Source organism: Corvus cornix, chromosome 8, assembly GCF_000738735.6.
Source record: "Corvus cornix cornix isolate S_Up_H32 chromosome 8, ASM73873v5, whole genome shotgun sequence".
Lineage (NCBI taxonomy): Eukaryota > Metazoa > Chordata > Aves > Passeriformes > Corvidae > Corvus > Corvus cornix.
The window spans coordinates 5,772,316-5,788,884 of NC_046338.1; the positions used below are offsets into that span (position 1 = coordinate 5,772,316).

The 16,569-nt window shown below is 41.2% G+C and overlaps 2 protein-coding genes across 4 annotated transcripts in view; both read left to right on the forward strand.

Annotated features, from left to right (window-relative positions):
• Positions 1-55: 55 nt before the first annotated feature.
• Positions 56-15,832, forward strand: ORC1 (origin recognition complex subunit 1). Of its 2 annotated transcripts, none has more exons than XM_039556521.1 (17): positions 56-107; positions 931-1,035; positions 1,380-1,507; positions 2,702-2,871; positions 3,053-3,434; positions 4,072-4,369; positions 5,737-5,841; positions 6,195-6,384; positions 6,926-7,032; positions 7,719-7,820; positions 8,327-8,498; positions 10,704-10,811; positions 11,540-11,689; positions 12,890-13,009; positions 14,468-14,634; positions 14,861-14,948; positions 15,460-15,832. In XM_039556521.1, exons 2-17 carry the CDS (start codon positions 947-949, stop codon positions 15,652-15,654), a joined length of 2,571 nt encoding a protein of 856 aa, XP_039412455.1. In that variant the 5' UTR covers positions 56-107; positions 931-946; the 3' UTR covers positions 15,655-15,832. The 2 variants fall into 2 exon arrangements, with proteins under 2 accessions (XP_039412455.1, XP_010407134.1); XM_010408832.3 differs by lacking the exon at positions 56-107 and adding an exon at positions 163-846.
• Positions 15,833-16,310: 478 nt separating this feature from the next.
• The window catches only part of CC2D1B (coiled-coil and C2 domain containing 1B), a 28,359-nt gene continuing 28,100 nt past the window's right edge, over positions 16,311-16,569 (forward strand). For both annotated transcript variants that reach the window (XM_039556468.1, XM_039556469.1), the window contains exon 1: positions 16,311-16,379. The gene's annotated coding sequence lies outside the window, so the exon portion shown is untranslated. The remainder of the gene's footprint in view (positions 16,380-16,569) is intronic.

Genomic DNA, 16,569 nt, shown 5'->3' on the forward strand with positions numbered 1-16,569 from the left:
CACAAACATGGCGGGGCCGCGTCCCCGCCCGCCCCGCGCGCGCCGCCGGGGGCGGGGCTCCGCGCGCGCTTTGGCGCGAACTTCCATCGCGGCGCCGGCGGGACGCGGTGAGCTGGGGCTGTGAGGGGGGACAGGGCGAAAGCGCTCGTGGTGCGGGTGGCCGCGCGTTGGGACGGGCTGCCCGGGGCGCTGGGCACTCTTCTTTGCTAGAGATGTCCCGCAACGGTCCGGACGCGATCCCGTGCAATGTGCTCTGGGACGACCCTGCTGGAGCGGGGTGGTGGGACCGGATGAACCGCTGTGATCTGTCCCAGCCTCACTCGCCCTGTGAGGGGATCGGGCGGTTTAGGGGCTCTGTGAGGGGCTCTGGCCGGTTCGGGGCTTAGCGAAGGGCTGTGGCGGGTTAGCGGCTCTGCGGTGCTGCCGAAGCCACTCGGTGGCCCTCAGCGTGTCCCGTCCGGCGCACAGTGGCCCCTCGGCCGCCATGTGCCGCCCGGGCTGGGGCGGTGAACGGCACTGGGGGCTGAGTGTGGCTTTTCCCTGAGTTTCCAGACGAAAATTCTTCCTTAGGGAAAAAAAAAAAAATTAAAAGCCGAAACGAAACCATAAAAATTGAGCGAAAGTGAAACGTCGGTGACGGTCTCACCCAACACGCAGCTATGGCAGTGAGGGCCGGGGAGCCGCGGGGGAGTGGAAAAGGAATTGAAGAACAGTTCGCTACTAAATATCTTCTTTTCTTCCTCATCCCTCGGGGAGGGGTGTCTGGGGCTTTGAGGAAGGTGGGCTTCTCTGTGTCAACCACCACGTTCTTCATGCGCGCCGAAAGAATTGCTAGCAGTTCTACAGGTCTATATATCTTCCCAGATTTCCTTTTTTGGTTTTGTTTTGTTTTTAAATAATAATCCAAAAGTGTTTGTTTATTTGTTTCAGCTTTTCCTTAGGAATCATGAACACTCGGCAGCAAAGCAAGCTTATCTACTCCTGGTATGGAAAACCCATGAGCTCGGACAGAAAGCTGAGGACTTCCCAGTACAAGTAAATAACATTCATTTCTGTCTTGCTCAGGGAAACTTTATGAATGTTTCTTTACCTTTCTGACATAGTTTAGGTTAACATGGCAGTTAGTGACAATATGAGTAAGGTTTTGAGTATTTTGTTGTGGCACTGTATGTATAGAACAAAAGCATTTAACTAAATCTGTGAATAAGTTTTAACTAATTGAACTACATATGAAAGCTTCGAATCAGGGAAACTAAGTTGTAAGCATTGCAAGGAGGGGCATAACTAGCTGTAAAGTTGACAGGACATCAGGCTTAATGATATGTGAATTATGAAGAATATGAAATTCTCTTAATCTTCCTCTGTGTGTCATTTTTTAGGGGGATCCTTATTACATCAGAAAGCAGCAGAACAGAAACCTGTATACAACTTGGTGACTTTATTTTAGTAGAAGGGGTGAATGCAGATCAGCCTTATGTGGCACAGCTCATGGATTTATATGAAGATGGTAAGAGAAATAAAAACTTACTTTCTGAATGAGAAATTTTGAAATGTTTTAAAGTTACCTTTTTCGTGGGGGTGTAGTTAGCATTAACACTATGTCACTGGCTAAATTTATTAAGGAAATTAAGCTTTGGTAATCACTGCATTTGTATTCACATGCTCCCCCAAATATTTGGGACTTATGGCTAATTTCAGCTAAATTTAATACATAAATGGAAAGTTTAAGCACACTGTAATTTTTACAGTCTTTTTACATTTATGTAAGGATTCCTTGATGTAGAATCAAGGACCACTGGTCCTTGAGGAAGACAGTGTGACCTCGTGCTTTATTTAGAGATTAGAGAATCCAAATGGAGCAAGAGCACTGCAGCCCTGAAATTTGCATCTCATTAGACATCAGGCAATTTAACAATAAAGTACAAGACTGAATAAATGGGACTTGTTACTTCTGTTCCGTGTAGAAGTGCTTGTTTATACAGAGATAGATATGAAAAGATAAATCATGGGAGGTGGATGATACGAAGACTGAGTTGGGAGCTACTCATTGGCTAGATCTGATTTCTTTGAACAGCTTTTGTTCTTTCTGTGCCACCATAGTAATGCTTTGAGGGTTTTTAATTTTCTTTACCTTTTTAAAAACATAAATACATATCATTCCAGCTTATTTATTTACTAACACACTTTTTTTTGTAGCACAACTGAGTATTCTTTTCATGCTGGAATGAAACCCATGAAATTTCCTTAAAAACAAGATATTTCATCAGCAATATTCCCTGGTTTGTCAGCCAGTGAAAAAAATTGTTTCTGGCTTCTGAAAGTACAGTGGCACTACAAATAATGTCCTGAAATTTCTCAGTTCTCCTTTTACGTCGCTGCTTTTAGTTAGCAGGGTTTGAGGAGACCACACCTATGCAAATAAGGAACCTCTTTGTTTGTGATAGGGAACTGGTGGTCTGGAGGTGGTCTTCAGGTATTTTTGTGATTGAGACCCTGTGCAGGTATTACCTTAGTCCTTAAAATTCTCAACTCAGACATTTTAATTTAGATTAGAAAATGGGAATTGCAGTCTCTTATCTGATGCTTTCTCTCTTATGTCCAGGGAGGATTTCTACCCTTGCTGGCTTTTCAGCTAAAGTCTGGCACTATTTGTGACGCTTGAAAATTCTTGATGTTCCCTGGCTTTCTCTCCCTGTTGCAGGTGCTCAGCACAAACGTGCAGTTGTGCAGTGGTTCTGTCGTTTGGAGGAGATACCTCAGAACAAACGGAAGCTACTTAAAAGAGAGGTTTCTGCCCAGGAGGTGTTTTTCGATCAAGTTCTTGGTTATGACACTGATATAGCTGCAGAGACCATTATTAAAAGCATCATGGTATGTACTGCAACTCTTCTACACAGAGAGGGAAGAAAGAAACAGCAGCAGCCCTGTAGTATGACTTAGTAACTAAGGATTGCATGAGTTGCAGTAATAAGATCTGTGAATAGAAAGTAGCTGAATTCTAAATTAAGAGTAAACATTAATGTATGTGTTTTGGTATTTTCTGGTTTTGCAGGTATTACCACTACATCTGGGTGAGGAGCTGCCTATTATTACATTAAACAAGGAACAAACTTTCTATGTCAAACAGTCTTGGGATGGGAAGCACTTCAAGGTTTTGTCCCCGGACACATTCTCTAAGCTGAAAGAAGCTAACAAGAAAAGAGGTGTCATCACAAACTCTTCAAAAACATTTATTCCTTCAGACATCCTTACACCTGTGAAAAAAGAGACGGAGAGTGCTGTTCGGAGTGCCACAAAACCAAAAAACATTGATATGGAAATAGAATCAAAACATTCTTCTTCCAAGTCCTCCCTCGCTAAGGAGAGGCATTCTCAAAGAGTGGCTAATAATGACATCAAAACCCCAACAGCAAGGAAGAAGCTGGAGTTAAACAGTATGTATATGGCAATATTCTGTCCATTCAGTAGTTCTGAGTGTGATATGGCTCTGCTTTTCCATTTTGGGTAATTGTAGCAATTGTAACATTCAACATCAATCTTTTTAGTTACTTTGTTCAGGCTTTGGGATCAGCCCAAGCCTTGTGGGCGCATCAGTTTGTCTTGTCTGCTGTTTTAAGCACTTTATTGCTTATATCCAACTGCTGCTGCAAATCTGATAAATCTGAATTAAAGTGCTTGTTGACTGAAATGCTATCAATCAGCCTAACTTGACCTCAGAATGCCCCACTTTATTTAATCTTCTGACTAACTGTGCACTAAAGTGTTTACATTGAGGTGGTTGAATAAGCACATTTGATCCTGTGGAACATGCAGTATTTTCAACGGGGAACCTGAATAAAGTTGTAGGTGATGGAGGTGGGTTAGAAAACTGAAAAAATCTGTGTGTCTTCTGTTTAGTAATTTTTTAGAGGAAATGCCTTCTAGTGATCCAGTTCCTTGTTTCTGGAATGAAATGACCATCTGCTTTCATTTAAACTCAGTCAATGATCCAGTTGTTGCATGTCTTCTGAAAGTTAACCAAACCAGCCGTACTGAAGCCTGACAAAAGTTCATTTTGGTTTTCATTTCTAGGTCCTACAAGATCTAAAGACAGGCTGCTGGGATGTGAAGTTTTGAGTCTTTTGGATGATGACTGTGATGCTGTAGCACCATTAGCACCATCAGCCACTAAAAGAAAAGTGAAATTTACAAGTGAAGTTTTAGGCTCACCACCAAAGATCCCCTGCAGCAATGATAAGTCCAAGTCAATATCTGATACTGCAGAGCACTGTCAGAGGTTCATTGACACAGTACGATTGTCCCCCTACACTAAAGTCAAAGATTTCAGTGAAAAAGACAAGAATCTTCATGGGAAAGATGACAATCTATCGTAAGTGGCAGCATTTTTATCATTATTTTTGTATGGGATTTCTATTTGTATGAAGCTCTCTTAAAACACGTTTATGAAAGACTTCTGGAGAGAAAAGTAGGTGAAGTCTCTGCATGTGCCATGTTTTGCCTGCTGAGAACAGGGAGAGAAGGGGGAGAGCCTTAGCAGTGACAAGTGCACTGTGGTGAAGCTTTAGAAAATAGTACTTGGAGATGGATGAATGATCAGGGAGATCCAAAGAGGAGCCAACTTTCCATATGGAAAAGCAGTTTGTGGTTCCAAGAACAGAGAGATGATGCTGGAAATGGGAATGGTGGGATGATATGAAAGGAAGTTGAAGCCATGTTGATCATTGTTCTCACGATGATTGTACCCACCAACATGGATGAAAACCTGTTTCCTTGCACTCCATAATGAAGGCTCAGATGTGCCTTACTTGTGACAAGTGTTGAGGGATGCTGGACTGTAGAGAGAGGTATGATTGGCCTCAGGAGAGTCCTCATGAGAATTGTATGTATACTTTCATGCTACTTTTTATGTTGAAAAGAAATCAAAACTCAAAAAGCACAATTATTCAAGTATATCTTCACACAGTCTTTAAAAATGGCATAAACTGGGGCAGGAGAAAAACAGAACAGACTGTTGTGCAAAATGTTGCAAGGAACCAGAAACCAGTCCATTTCCTCCTTTCCAAGAGTAAAGATGTGGATGCAACAATGGAATTTGCACTTCTTTTTTGTCACTTATAGCGTGAAAATGATTACCTATCATTGGTAAGGTAATGGCATTTCAGTAGTATTTATAGATCTAAAAAACTTTTAAGAACTGTCAACAAATAATAAAAGCATCTGTAATTTGTCTCATTTTGTACTTTGAACCAGTAGAAAAGTTGTGTAGTAACAGTAAAATGTTTCAATGGCAGGGATGAAGAAGTACCCAAGAAGACAGCCAAGGAATATCAAAACACAAAGAGAAAAATACATTCCAAAGAGCAGATCAAAGAGATGCCCAAAGGAAATAATTTTTTTCTTATTTTTCTCTTAAGAAAAAAAATAGGCAAAAAACCCCACCTCTCTATCAAATAAAAACGCAGCTGTTTTGAGCCCCTGTCCATTCAGTTTGACAGTGCAAAATACAGCAAATATTTTGTTTTTCTTGGCAAAGATGTATTGAAGACACAGTGCAAGAGGGGGGAAATTGTGCTGCCAGCATCCATGCCATAGCCAATCTGTAAATAACAAATAAGAATTCATGCTGGATTGACATTGGTAACAATTGAGCCTGAAGTTTGAAAGGCCTTCTCTGTGTCTTTGCAAGTGTGATGCAAAGGGAGGGAATACAACCAGCTTTGTGTTCTTTCTTTCCAGTTTAGTTGAATATCAGAAACAGAGCAGCCAGAGCCCTGTGCTGACCCCTCGTTCTCGCAGAACATGTGCACAGAAAACAAGTGCTCTCATTGCAGAGCAGATCAGGTAAACCCTGCAGCCGTGATCTCCTGTTCAGATTGCTGTTGATAACTTGAAGCCTTGAGAGCTTGTCTGGCTTAGTACTGAAATGCAAATGGTTCTAAAAGCACAGCTTAATTGTGGCTTGAGTAAAAACTGGTTTGTGTTCAGAAACATAAAGCTGACTCATGGTGTTCTTCAGAAAACTGACTTCCTTTAAACCAGTCTGTTAAAAAGCCATGGAAAATTAGCAGCTGAAGTGGAAAACACGCTGGATTACAAGAACTACAGAAAAAGCTGAAAGTGTACCAGTATTGCTCTGTGATGTGTAGACTTGTATGTATTTTTTTTAAAGCTCAAGTAATTTCTGTTTCTTATAGCGTGTTGGACCAGGAAGATTTTCTGTCTAGCTCTGATAGTTCCTACTCTTCAAGTAGCGAGGAAGAGGAGGATGATGATGATGTGCCCTGTACACCAGAAAAGAAAACTAAAGCCAGCAGAATATTCAGTACCCCAAAATCTTCAAGGAAGCCTGCAGTTCACACTCCTGCAAAGACACTGAAAAAAACTGTAAGGTTCCATATAAAAGAGCTATTTTTATTATTTCTGAGCCAGTTATTTGAATGCTTGATGCCTGTGTACCAGAGTTACATATCTGAACCCCTTAGCTTTCAATGAAGCATTATCTGGATTAATTTAATCTTTGATATTGCTAGGTTATGCAAATGTATAAGCCATTTGCATGTTGTGAATATTGTGACAATATTGATCAGGAAACTGTAGCCTAAACAGGGAAAATACTAGCTTGGACACTGTTTCTTAAGAACCAGATAATTTTGTAACACAGGACTCCAGAAAAGGACTAACAACTCAAAAGTTCTTCAGACAATTGAAAGGTGTAATTGTCACCACCCCCTTTCCAGCTTCCTTTTTCTCTTAGGAAGAAAACACCATAAGGCTTGTTTGGTAATTCCCTGTGTAAAATACTGGTTCTCAGTTCATCTTGTACTCTGGCATTAGTAATGTTTTGGAAACTCCTATCAATGATTTGTTTCCAACAGAAATTGCTGTTTGTAGAAAATCTGCTTGAGGTTGTTATTTCTCTTTGCAGCCTTTACTAGGAACACCCAGAACACCCCGGAATGCAACTCCGGAAATTCCCAGGCGCATCCAGGCAGCCCAGGAACCAGTCAGTGTACTGGAAGAGGCCAGATTAAGGTAGCTTGTGCTCAGGAAAATCATCTTTTTTTTGCATCAGATGTGCATAGCAATAGGCTGTGCTGAAATAGGGAATGTCATCTTTACCATGTTGAATAAAATTGGTAAAAACGCTTCTGATACAAGAAGAGCATTTAATAATTTACAATACAATATTAGATTTACAAATACTGGTAGTACTTAGAATACTACTTTCACAATTTTAAATTATTTTAACCAGTCCATGCTAAGTTCTTCAGAATTCGGTATCTTTATTCTGTGCTACCTTAGAAAAGCAAAGATTCTCTCTGATTAACTGTAGATTGTAAAGATACAATATTTGTCTCTTCTTGGTGTGTGAAAAAGCTTTACAGATATCATCGTAGACCTTCACAGTGGAAAAAAAAAGGAGAATATTCAGGACTGACTCTTTCAAACTGGGTTTTAGTTTCTCCTGTTTTATCCTACCTCTGTACTGATTTACAAATAGTTTGTGAATTAAAACAGATGGATCTTTATTGCTGCATAAATTAAGAGCACACAGAAAGAGACTAGGCTATTTCTTTTGGGATACTTGACATAAAAGTCTGTAAGAGAGATTTGAAAAACTCCACACAGGAGGAAGGTGAGCATCTGGCTGTTTGCATCAATTCTTCAGAGAGAACTGCAATTTTAATTTTCTTTTTCTTTTCTTTTTTAATTCAAAGGCTGCATGTTTCTGCTATCCCAGAATCTCTGCCTTGTCGTGAGGAAGAATTCCAGGATATCTATAACTTTGTGGAAAGCAAACTAATTGATGGTACAGGAGGGTGAGTTTGGCAAGACTGTAACCAAGATCACATCTGCCTGTGGCATAACAGCAGTCAGATGATATCTTTTTACTTTATATTTATTACTTGTATTTAAAAAGTTATCATCATTTAAAGGTCCTCATTCAATTTTCCTGGTATTTTTCTTCCTTAAGTGGTGTTGTGCATAGAAATAATGTGGGCTTTTTTATTGTACAGATTCAAATTAAAGACCAAAATATGACTAGTCAATTTTAGATGTCTGGGAAACTCTTTGTTTTTTTTAGAAGAGGTAAATTACATTTATAAAATATTTCAGGTTGTTAATTGCTTTAGTAATAATAAAAATCCTCATGATCCTCCAATGTGTTATGTCCCAGCTTGCAAATAAAGCAAGATACAGGGAATTGCCTGAAGTGACAGAGGAGCGTTCAAGACTGGTGTCAGAGGTCAGGAATCCCAGCTCGTAAATGCCAGGAGTGTTACCATTTTGCTCAGGCTGCTGAAGAGGTGTTCTCCTTTCGTAGGTGCATGTACATTTCTGGAGTGCCTGGAACAGGTAAAACTGCAACTGTTCATGAAGTAATTCGGTGTCTTCAGCAAGCTGCAGAAAACGATGAACTGCCACCATTCCAGTTTGTGGAGATCAATGGCATGAAGCTGACAGACCCTCACCAAGCCTATGTGCAGATATTAGAGGTAAGTAAAGCCTTCTCAGTGGCTCCTGGGTTTGAAAGAAGAGATATTACACTTTACCATCAGATCCTTGATATGTTACAGTATTCAAGGCACTTATCAGTACTTCAAAGTTCCTCCAAGAGACTGTGTGCTTTTATCTTAGAGCAGGTTAGAAAATAATTAACTTAAGGCCTTAGCCAACTTCTTGCATTGTTTTGCTTTCTGCAGCATAATGGTAATTGCTGAGAGATAGCCTAGATTGTTGCATCTGCTCATCTAAAAAAAATCTAAACCAGCTTTTTACATTTTCCCATTGTGTAACTTTTTCTGCACATCTGCTTAAACAGCTACTAAGGTGACAACTCTGAAAGTCAGTGTAGCAGTAGAATAATTACTGGGGGGGTCTTAGTGGGTAGTTGGTCAGTTGTAGTAGTAATTCAGCTAAAGAGGGGCCATCTCTATCAACAAAAATGTATTTCACATATCCATGACAAACCAGTCTGCAGTATCCATCTGGGACTACTGACTGTGCTTGTGTTGTATGGGTGGGAATTAATCTTCTGAGGACTGGATTAAGATCACCCAGTAGGCATTAGACTGTAACTGCTCAAAAGCTTTCTCAGTCTAGGCTAACTCTAAACCAGTGACCTGGAAATTAAATGGTTTCCTGAAACATCTGTTCCATTTTCATTTAAACTTCTGCTCCATTTATTTAAGTTTGACATCATCTTTCTGAGCAGGGAGTGGCATACATCAGTGTTTTAATGTCCCTATCCTCATAGTTGGGAGTTAAATTTGCATATTTGCATCCTTTCCTCAAACCAGCTGATACAGTGTCTTGCTGAGGGATTTGCTGAGACCAGGCCACTGTGTTTCTTTAGCATAGTGAGAGGCTTCCTGACAATTACCTTATTTCATGGTAGTGTGAATGTATTTGAACATCCTTTGTTCCTATCCCATTCATCGTAAAATCTTAAAATGAATAAAGAATAGGCCTTTGGAAGTACAATCTGTCACCCCCCACGGGTCCTGAACTCTAAGCTAGCCCAGTTAAATATCCTTCAGGGGAGTACAAGGTCACATGAACCATGTACTTCTCCAATTCCTTCTGCCTCAGCTGCTATCCAAGAGCCCCAGCTAAGAGTTAGGCTGCTGCTACTCTCCTGATTGCTGCAGGTCGAGCTCCAGTTCGCTGATGTTTCTTTGCATGACTGAAGCAAATTCTGGAGCTTCCCTCCTGCAGTTAGGAGAGTCCCTCACTGCTGTAGAGAGATGGAATAGGGACTGGAAGCCATGGGCAGATGAAAGAGAGAACGTTAAATACTTGGGTACAGTAAGTGTCCAGTTCCACCACAGCAACTGAGCTCCGTGGTATATTGGATACTCGGCTCCAGAGCTGTAGAATCAGAATTCTCTGGGATTCAGCTCCTTTCTCTGACTGATTTGGACTGTGCTGACTGAATTGGAAACATGAAACAAGTAGAGATGATACATTAATGTTGTGCTCTGGTTTGTTTAGTAATTATCAAATCTTAGGTTTATAAGAGATTTTAGAAAAGAAACACAATTTTCAAATGCAGGCTTCATTTTGCTTTATTGCTGGACTTTGCACTATGATGAACAATTGATTCCACATCTACAGTGTAATTTTGAAATGTCATGCTTTGATTTCTGGATATCTTTGGACTTGCAAGGGAAGAGGTAATGTACAGTCAGCTCATCTGTTCTGCCACATAGTTGCAAAAGGTATTGCAGGTATTTTTTTAGCTCACAGTTGAATAAATTTAATTATAGATCCTGCTGATGATTCATTAGAATTTTAATAGGAGTCCAAGATTACTGAAGTTAGGCTATTCTTGTCAGCTGACTTAGGTTTTCAGTAGGTGTGTGCATTCAGAGATACCCTTGAGATATGCTGGGTTTAGAGCCCTCTAGACTGGGTGGGTTCAGGATTTCTTAATGATTCTAAGACAAATTGCAGAGAATTCTGTGGGCCTTTCTTTTTAGCTGTGCCTTGTTTTGTCTCTCTTCTCCTTTATGGACAGTTCTTGGTAAACCTAAGTGTCTTATGAGCTACTTTCTCCTTTTTCTTACTCCCCCATGGAAAAAATAATCCAGGTGCTTGGTGTTGATTGTCAGGGAAAGGCAAAATTGAATGGAATCAAACTTTGTATTTCCAGGGGTTTGGTGTGATTAACCTTCAATACTTGTTCAATCCTTGTACAGTTCCTGACGGGTCAGAAGGTGACAGCACCTCATGCTGCAGTACTGCTGGCAAAGCTGTTCAGTACACCTGGACCAAAGAGGAAGACCACAGTGCTGATAGTGGATGAGGTGAGACAAAGAATCCTGTGTTTTCTTTCCTCCAAGGATTGTAAGCGGTGAGTTTTTGGAGGATGGAAAAAGACAAATTATGCATGCTTTGAGTGTATCACATGTGATGTAACAGGAATAGACTTAGGAAAGAGGAGGTACAAAATAGTTCCTCTTGCCTATTTAAATTAATTTTCCTAAATCTGCCTTGGATTTCACATTGTTTTTTTGTTTTGTTATTCCAAGACATGGAATAAGTTGTTTGTCAAGTTCTAAATACCAGAGGATCCAACTGTATTTTGTCTGGAAGCTGCTGCTTTTCCACTGGGAAAAGTCACAGAGAAATAAGTCATACCCAATTTTGAAAAACCTTGAATGTGCTATGTTCAGTAATAATCAAATGCACTCTTATTTTTGCTTCAGGCTCTCACTTGGAGGGTCTTTGAATCTTGTTAGATATAGTATTAGTGTCACAGTAGTGTTTTAAAATTCCAGCTGTCTAATCACTGTTGTGGTTAGTACTGTTCCAGCATCCAGTAGGACTGTGCTTTTCCAAAAGAGATTAGAGCCCTCATTCAGCAAATGCAGTCCTATTAGTAGATGGATAAAGGAAAGGCAACAGAGACAGCTTGTTCAGAATCACATGAGAAATCTTCTGTGGCAGAGCTGGTTCTCAAACCCCCATCAGGTATTGTAAATAAAAGGCCATTCTTTTTTCCAATCTGATTCTTTTCTTTTTATCTCTGCAGCTTGATCTGCTGTGGACCCGCAAACAGAACGTGATGTACAACTTATTTGACTGGCCAACCCAAAAGCACTCCAAGTTAATCATCCTGGCCATTGCCAACACCATGGACCTGCCAGAGAGAATCATGATGAATAGAGTAGCAAGCAGGCTGGTATGTCCTAGCAGTTCTGTTGCTATGCCTTAAAATGAGAACAGATTAAATACTGGATGCAATCAAAAGCAATCCAGGAGAAAAGTAGGATTGGTTATCTCAGAAGCTGAACAATGTTTTTTGTAATTCCCTCTCCAGAGAGCTGATAATGAACACATAAATCTTAGCAAAGTTCAGGAGCCTGTTTGCTAATCAGGTATTATGCTGTGTATGTACACTATGTTCTGTAAGAATGAAATATGAATATGGATGCCTTTTAAAATATATTAAGGTCTGGATAATCAATCACTGTGCTTCATGATTAGGCTGCTTACTCTACAGTTCAGAAGAATTCTCTTCTGGTTTCTCTTCCTCTTTCCCCTTTCATTCCAGGCACCTACTTACTTCTCTGTTTGCCATCGTCGGTTGGTAGATTATATAAAGGTATCCAACAAAGAAAATTGGATACACTCTCCGCTTGTTTTGAATACATTTTCCTAGGTCATCTCATCATGGCTCTGAAAAGTGGTTTGAAAAAACAGTGCTCTGTGCCTCTATCCTTTCATGACTCAAAGACAGCTCCACAGGGTGTGAATTGCTTCCCCCCACCCACTAAACCCACTGCAGATCAGCTGAGTCCATACAGTCATAGGAGAGGTTTTGCATAAGAAATTCAAACCCCAGGTCTCCTGTAGGATGTAAAAGGCAGTGCACCATCTGTAACATAGATTGTCCTCATCTGAGAGCAGTTCTTATTAGCTTGAGCCAGAAGAGGGTTTAAATTCTTGGCTGATGGCTAACCTGAAGTCAATACAAACATAAACGGATTTGCTAAAGGAGACACGAATATTTTTTCATCGCTGCTGCTGTTATTGTATTAAAAAAAAAAAGTGTAGACAGATGTAATCAAAATATTTTTGTGTTGGGGAGCTCTGATTTGATTAAAGGTTTTTAATAAGAGAAATTTGAATTCTAATAGCTTCACTTGCTCCTCGGGCCTTTCAAGTGGGGAGATCCAACCACTGGTCCTCACTGAGTCACAATTTTGTGGATTTGTACATTTATTTCACAAATATGATTGATTAAAGCGTGTCACTTGGAGGGAAGGGACTGATTGCTCCTACCAGAGAAAGTAAAAGTAACCACACAGGCCATGCATGAGCAGTTGGGAGTTTTCCAGCACCACAAATGCTTCTCACTGTGTTGTGTCATTTATTGTAGGGCCTCACCAGAATGTCCTTTCAGCCCTACACTTACAAACAGTTACAGCAAATTATTTCATCCAGACTGAAAGGTGTGAAGGCATTTGAAGAGGATGCAGTTCAGCTGGTTTCCAGAAAGGTGAGCACAGAGCAGATAAATGTCCTTCATGTTGCACTGGGTGAAGAGTGTAGGGACAGCAGGGAGAGTTTTGTAACAGCTGTTAGACTTGGTTCTGTGGTTGTGTTCTGCATTGGAGGCAAGTGGGGCACAATTAGATCATACATTATTCAGGGTATTTTCTCAGAAGACATTGCTAGAGCAGTGTCCTTGCTTTTTCCACCTACTCTGAGAAGGCAGCAGCACATTCCAAGAGCTGAAGGCATGACAACAAGAGTCGTGATAATGCATGATGATAAGATGTCAACTGTCTCCACTGTTTAACATAATGTGAGTCATTGGAGAATCCTGAAAAAGACAGCATGCCAGTGGCAGTGGAAAAAGCCATACTAATTTTCTTTCTCAAGATGTTAAGCGCCTTGTCATAATAGATAGTACCTGTTCTGTTTTCAAGTCTTAATACTCAGTTATACAAAAAATAAGTAATTCATTGGGGATCAGCAGCTTCTCAAATTGAGATATATGCATTGCTAATGTGTTAGATTAGCAACTCTATATTAAAGTAATCATTAAAATTATGTCAAAACATCCTACATCATTGTAGGATTAAAAAAGTGCTCATAAATATGTCAGAAGTAAATACAAGCATGTGTTTTGTTGTGAAGGAACCACCTCTCTGTAAGGATAACAGTGATGGTTTTGCAGAGTGAATAACTGCAATGTTTTTCTAGTATGAGCTTTCTTCAGAAAATACAGAAATATACCTTGCAGTTAGATTTTCTAAAGGGTTGCTCATTCTCAGCCCCAGCTGGGTTGTTCTAGGGCTTTTGTATGTTACCAGCATCTACTGGGAAAATTAGGCCAGTACTATATCTGGTGAATGTTCATAGCTTTATTGAAACTGTAAAGCACATTTGGGGTTTTAACAAGTATTTCGTTTCAGAAATTTCAGACACCTGAAAATTTTCACGCACTTGTAACTGTAAATTGACTATCCTGGATATTTCTTTGAGACCTTCCAAAATTACTAGTGTACTCTTAAAATGAGTATTTTAATGAGTATGGAAAAACTTGAGTTTTTTGGTGTCATAGCCACCCCCCTTTTTTTTTCCCCTTGGCATGAACCTGGATTATGGTAAAGGTCTTCACTGATAATTAAATTGATCTGAAAGCTTTTGGTGTTGAAGTGAATTGCTCACCTTTAATTTTTTTTTTTAATCTCTGTGGTTATAGAAAAAAGTTCTTGAGTTTGTGATGACTGGATCAGGATGGGGGCAGTGAGAGAGAGAGTTGCTTCTGTTGGTTTTGGTTAGTAAGATTTGTTGTTCAGGATCAGGGATTGTAGTAAGGCAGTTCAGAGATGTTGCTCTCCCACTGGGTGCTCCGGGTGTTTGGGTTTTGTTTGGCTGTTGATTCTTGCTAAACTCTTTCCCCGACTGGTAGGAAATGTTGTTACAAATCTGTCATGGTCACTTGCAGGTGGCAGCGCTGTCCGGGGATGCCCGGCGGTGCCTGGATATCTGCAGGAGGGCCACGGAGATCTGCGAGTTTGCCAGGCAGAAGAGAACCCCAGAGATTGTCAAGATGGCCCACGTGACTGAAGCCATAGATGAAATGTTTTCATCACCATATGTCAATGCAATCAGGTAAAAACATTTCCTTTGCTTTTGTGCCTCTTTCATGCCACTAGTTTTTAAAAATAAAAATTGTGATGCCGGAGTTGCAGGCTGTGGTACATTGGCGAGTTGCGACATAAACTGCCCACCTCTGTTTAGATATTCACAAGCAATTTCCCTTCCAGACTTCCTCCTGATGTTTCTTAGGTTCTGAACTTCACAAGTGGATTTTTGTCTGTTTTGTTTTTCAACTCAGGAATGCTTCGTTGCATGAACAAATCTTTTTGAAAGCAATTTTGGCAGAGTTTCGCAGGGCGGGAGTTGAGGAGGCGACAGTTCAACAGGTACGGGACTTTCTTGTTACTGACACCAGTGATTTGAATCACAAGGTGATTTTTATTTTTTTTGGCCTGCATCTTAAAACATTTCATGCTTCTACCCTAACATGCTTTATAACAGGAAAAGTTAAAGAGAAACTGAAATTATCAGGCAACAGTCCAAAGAGGAAAACTAAAAGTTGATTCTGACTTGTGCATCACTGTTTTTCTCCATAGAGGCAGATATGTCACTGATAGCCTTGGTTTTTTTTTTAGTAGACCCATAAAATACTTGGTGCCAGCAGAGCTGTGAGGATTCTGGAGTAGTCATGAGTAGTGTGGAAGCTGAATGTTCATACTTACATAAATATATATTTCTAAACCTTTTTATATAAAATTACAGCATCTGAACAGGCTGGAGCTATTTTATCTCCCCTCCCATGGAGGTGGGGGGAAAGCAGCTTCTCTGTGTCACCTTAGCACATTCAGTTGCAGCAGGCAGTAAACATAACCTGTGTCCTTTTCTCTTTTTCACCAGGTCTACCAGCACCACGTGGCCTTGTGCAGGGTGGAAGGCCTGCAGAGCCCTACAGTGTCAGAAATCATGGGAATTTGTTCAAGGCTTGGTGCCTGCAGGCTCTTGCTGGTGGAGGCCAGCAATAAATATCTGCACATGCGGGTGCGACTGAACCTCAGCCAGGACGATGTCATGTATGCACTCAGGGAGGAATAAAGCAAAAGAGATTTTATTGCTTTTAGTATGTATAAATATTTTAAATACCATCTGTTTTTAAATATTTTAAATGGTTGATAAAATGGAAACAGTGAAATGTATTTTTTTAAAATGCTTTGCTTATTTGTTTGATGTGTTAAAGAACTCTTTTTAATAATAAAGAATTAATTTCAAAGCATTTTAAATATTTCAAACTATTTGTTTTTAGAAGTACTTGAAGTGCTGGTCACTGGTCCCCTTTTAATTGAGGTGTATGAACTTGGAATGGGTCATTTGAAATGGATTACTTGAATCACTGTTTTTTTTGTTGTTATGACTCGTGAAGTCTAGCATACTGTAGATTTTCCTCAGTGACTTCGATACTTGACGAAAGGCTTTGTTAAAATGTGCTTAAAACTTTCCCTACTAACATAAAGGAACTTCCAGTTTGCAGTCCAGGCTCAATGATGGAACGGACGAGGCTGTGAAAATACCGCACGCACTGTGCCATTCAAATACCCAGCCCTTTTTTTCTGGTCGATTGCTATCAAGCATTGCCTCTCGGCAGCCGCCCCCGGTGCCGCTGCTGCGTGCCGGGGACAGTTCGGCCACAAGCCGGGGGGCCGGGGGGCCGTGGCTCGGGCCGGGCCCGCCCCTCCGCGCAGCCGCGCAGCCGCCGGGGCCGCGGGCGGGCCCTCCCCGAGCCGCGCCGGGCGGGAGCTGCGGCCGCACGGGCGGGAGCCGAGGTGAGCCGGGGCCGGGCTCTCTCCGCGCGGCCCCTCCGCGGTTCTTTGCGCGGCGCTCGGCCCATCGCCCCCGCGGCCCCTCCCTGGGCCGGCCGGGGAGCGCCCCGCAGCCGGCCCTGCCCGCCGGGTCCCGCCGAGCTCCCGGGCGGAGCGCGCGTGCGGCCAGGCCGGGCTCCCTGGGCCCCGCGGA

What these genes read in the sequence shown, in the direction of transcription:
- ORC1 (XM_039556521.1), top strand. Translation starts at nt 947, where the DNA reads ATGAACACTCGGCAGCAAAGCAAGCTTATCTACTCCTGGTATGGAAAA. An exon ending in TTCAGCTGGTTTCCAGAAAG is followed by an intron (nt 13,010 to 14,467) that starts GTGAGCACAGAG and finishes GGTCACTTGCAG; the next exon opens with GTGGCAGCGCTGTCCGGGGA. An exon ending in CCATATGTCAATGCAATCAG is followed by an intron (nt 14,635 to 14,860) that starts GTAAAAACATTT and finishes TTTTCAACTCAG; the next exon opens with GAATGCTTCGTTGCATGAAC.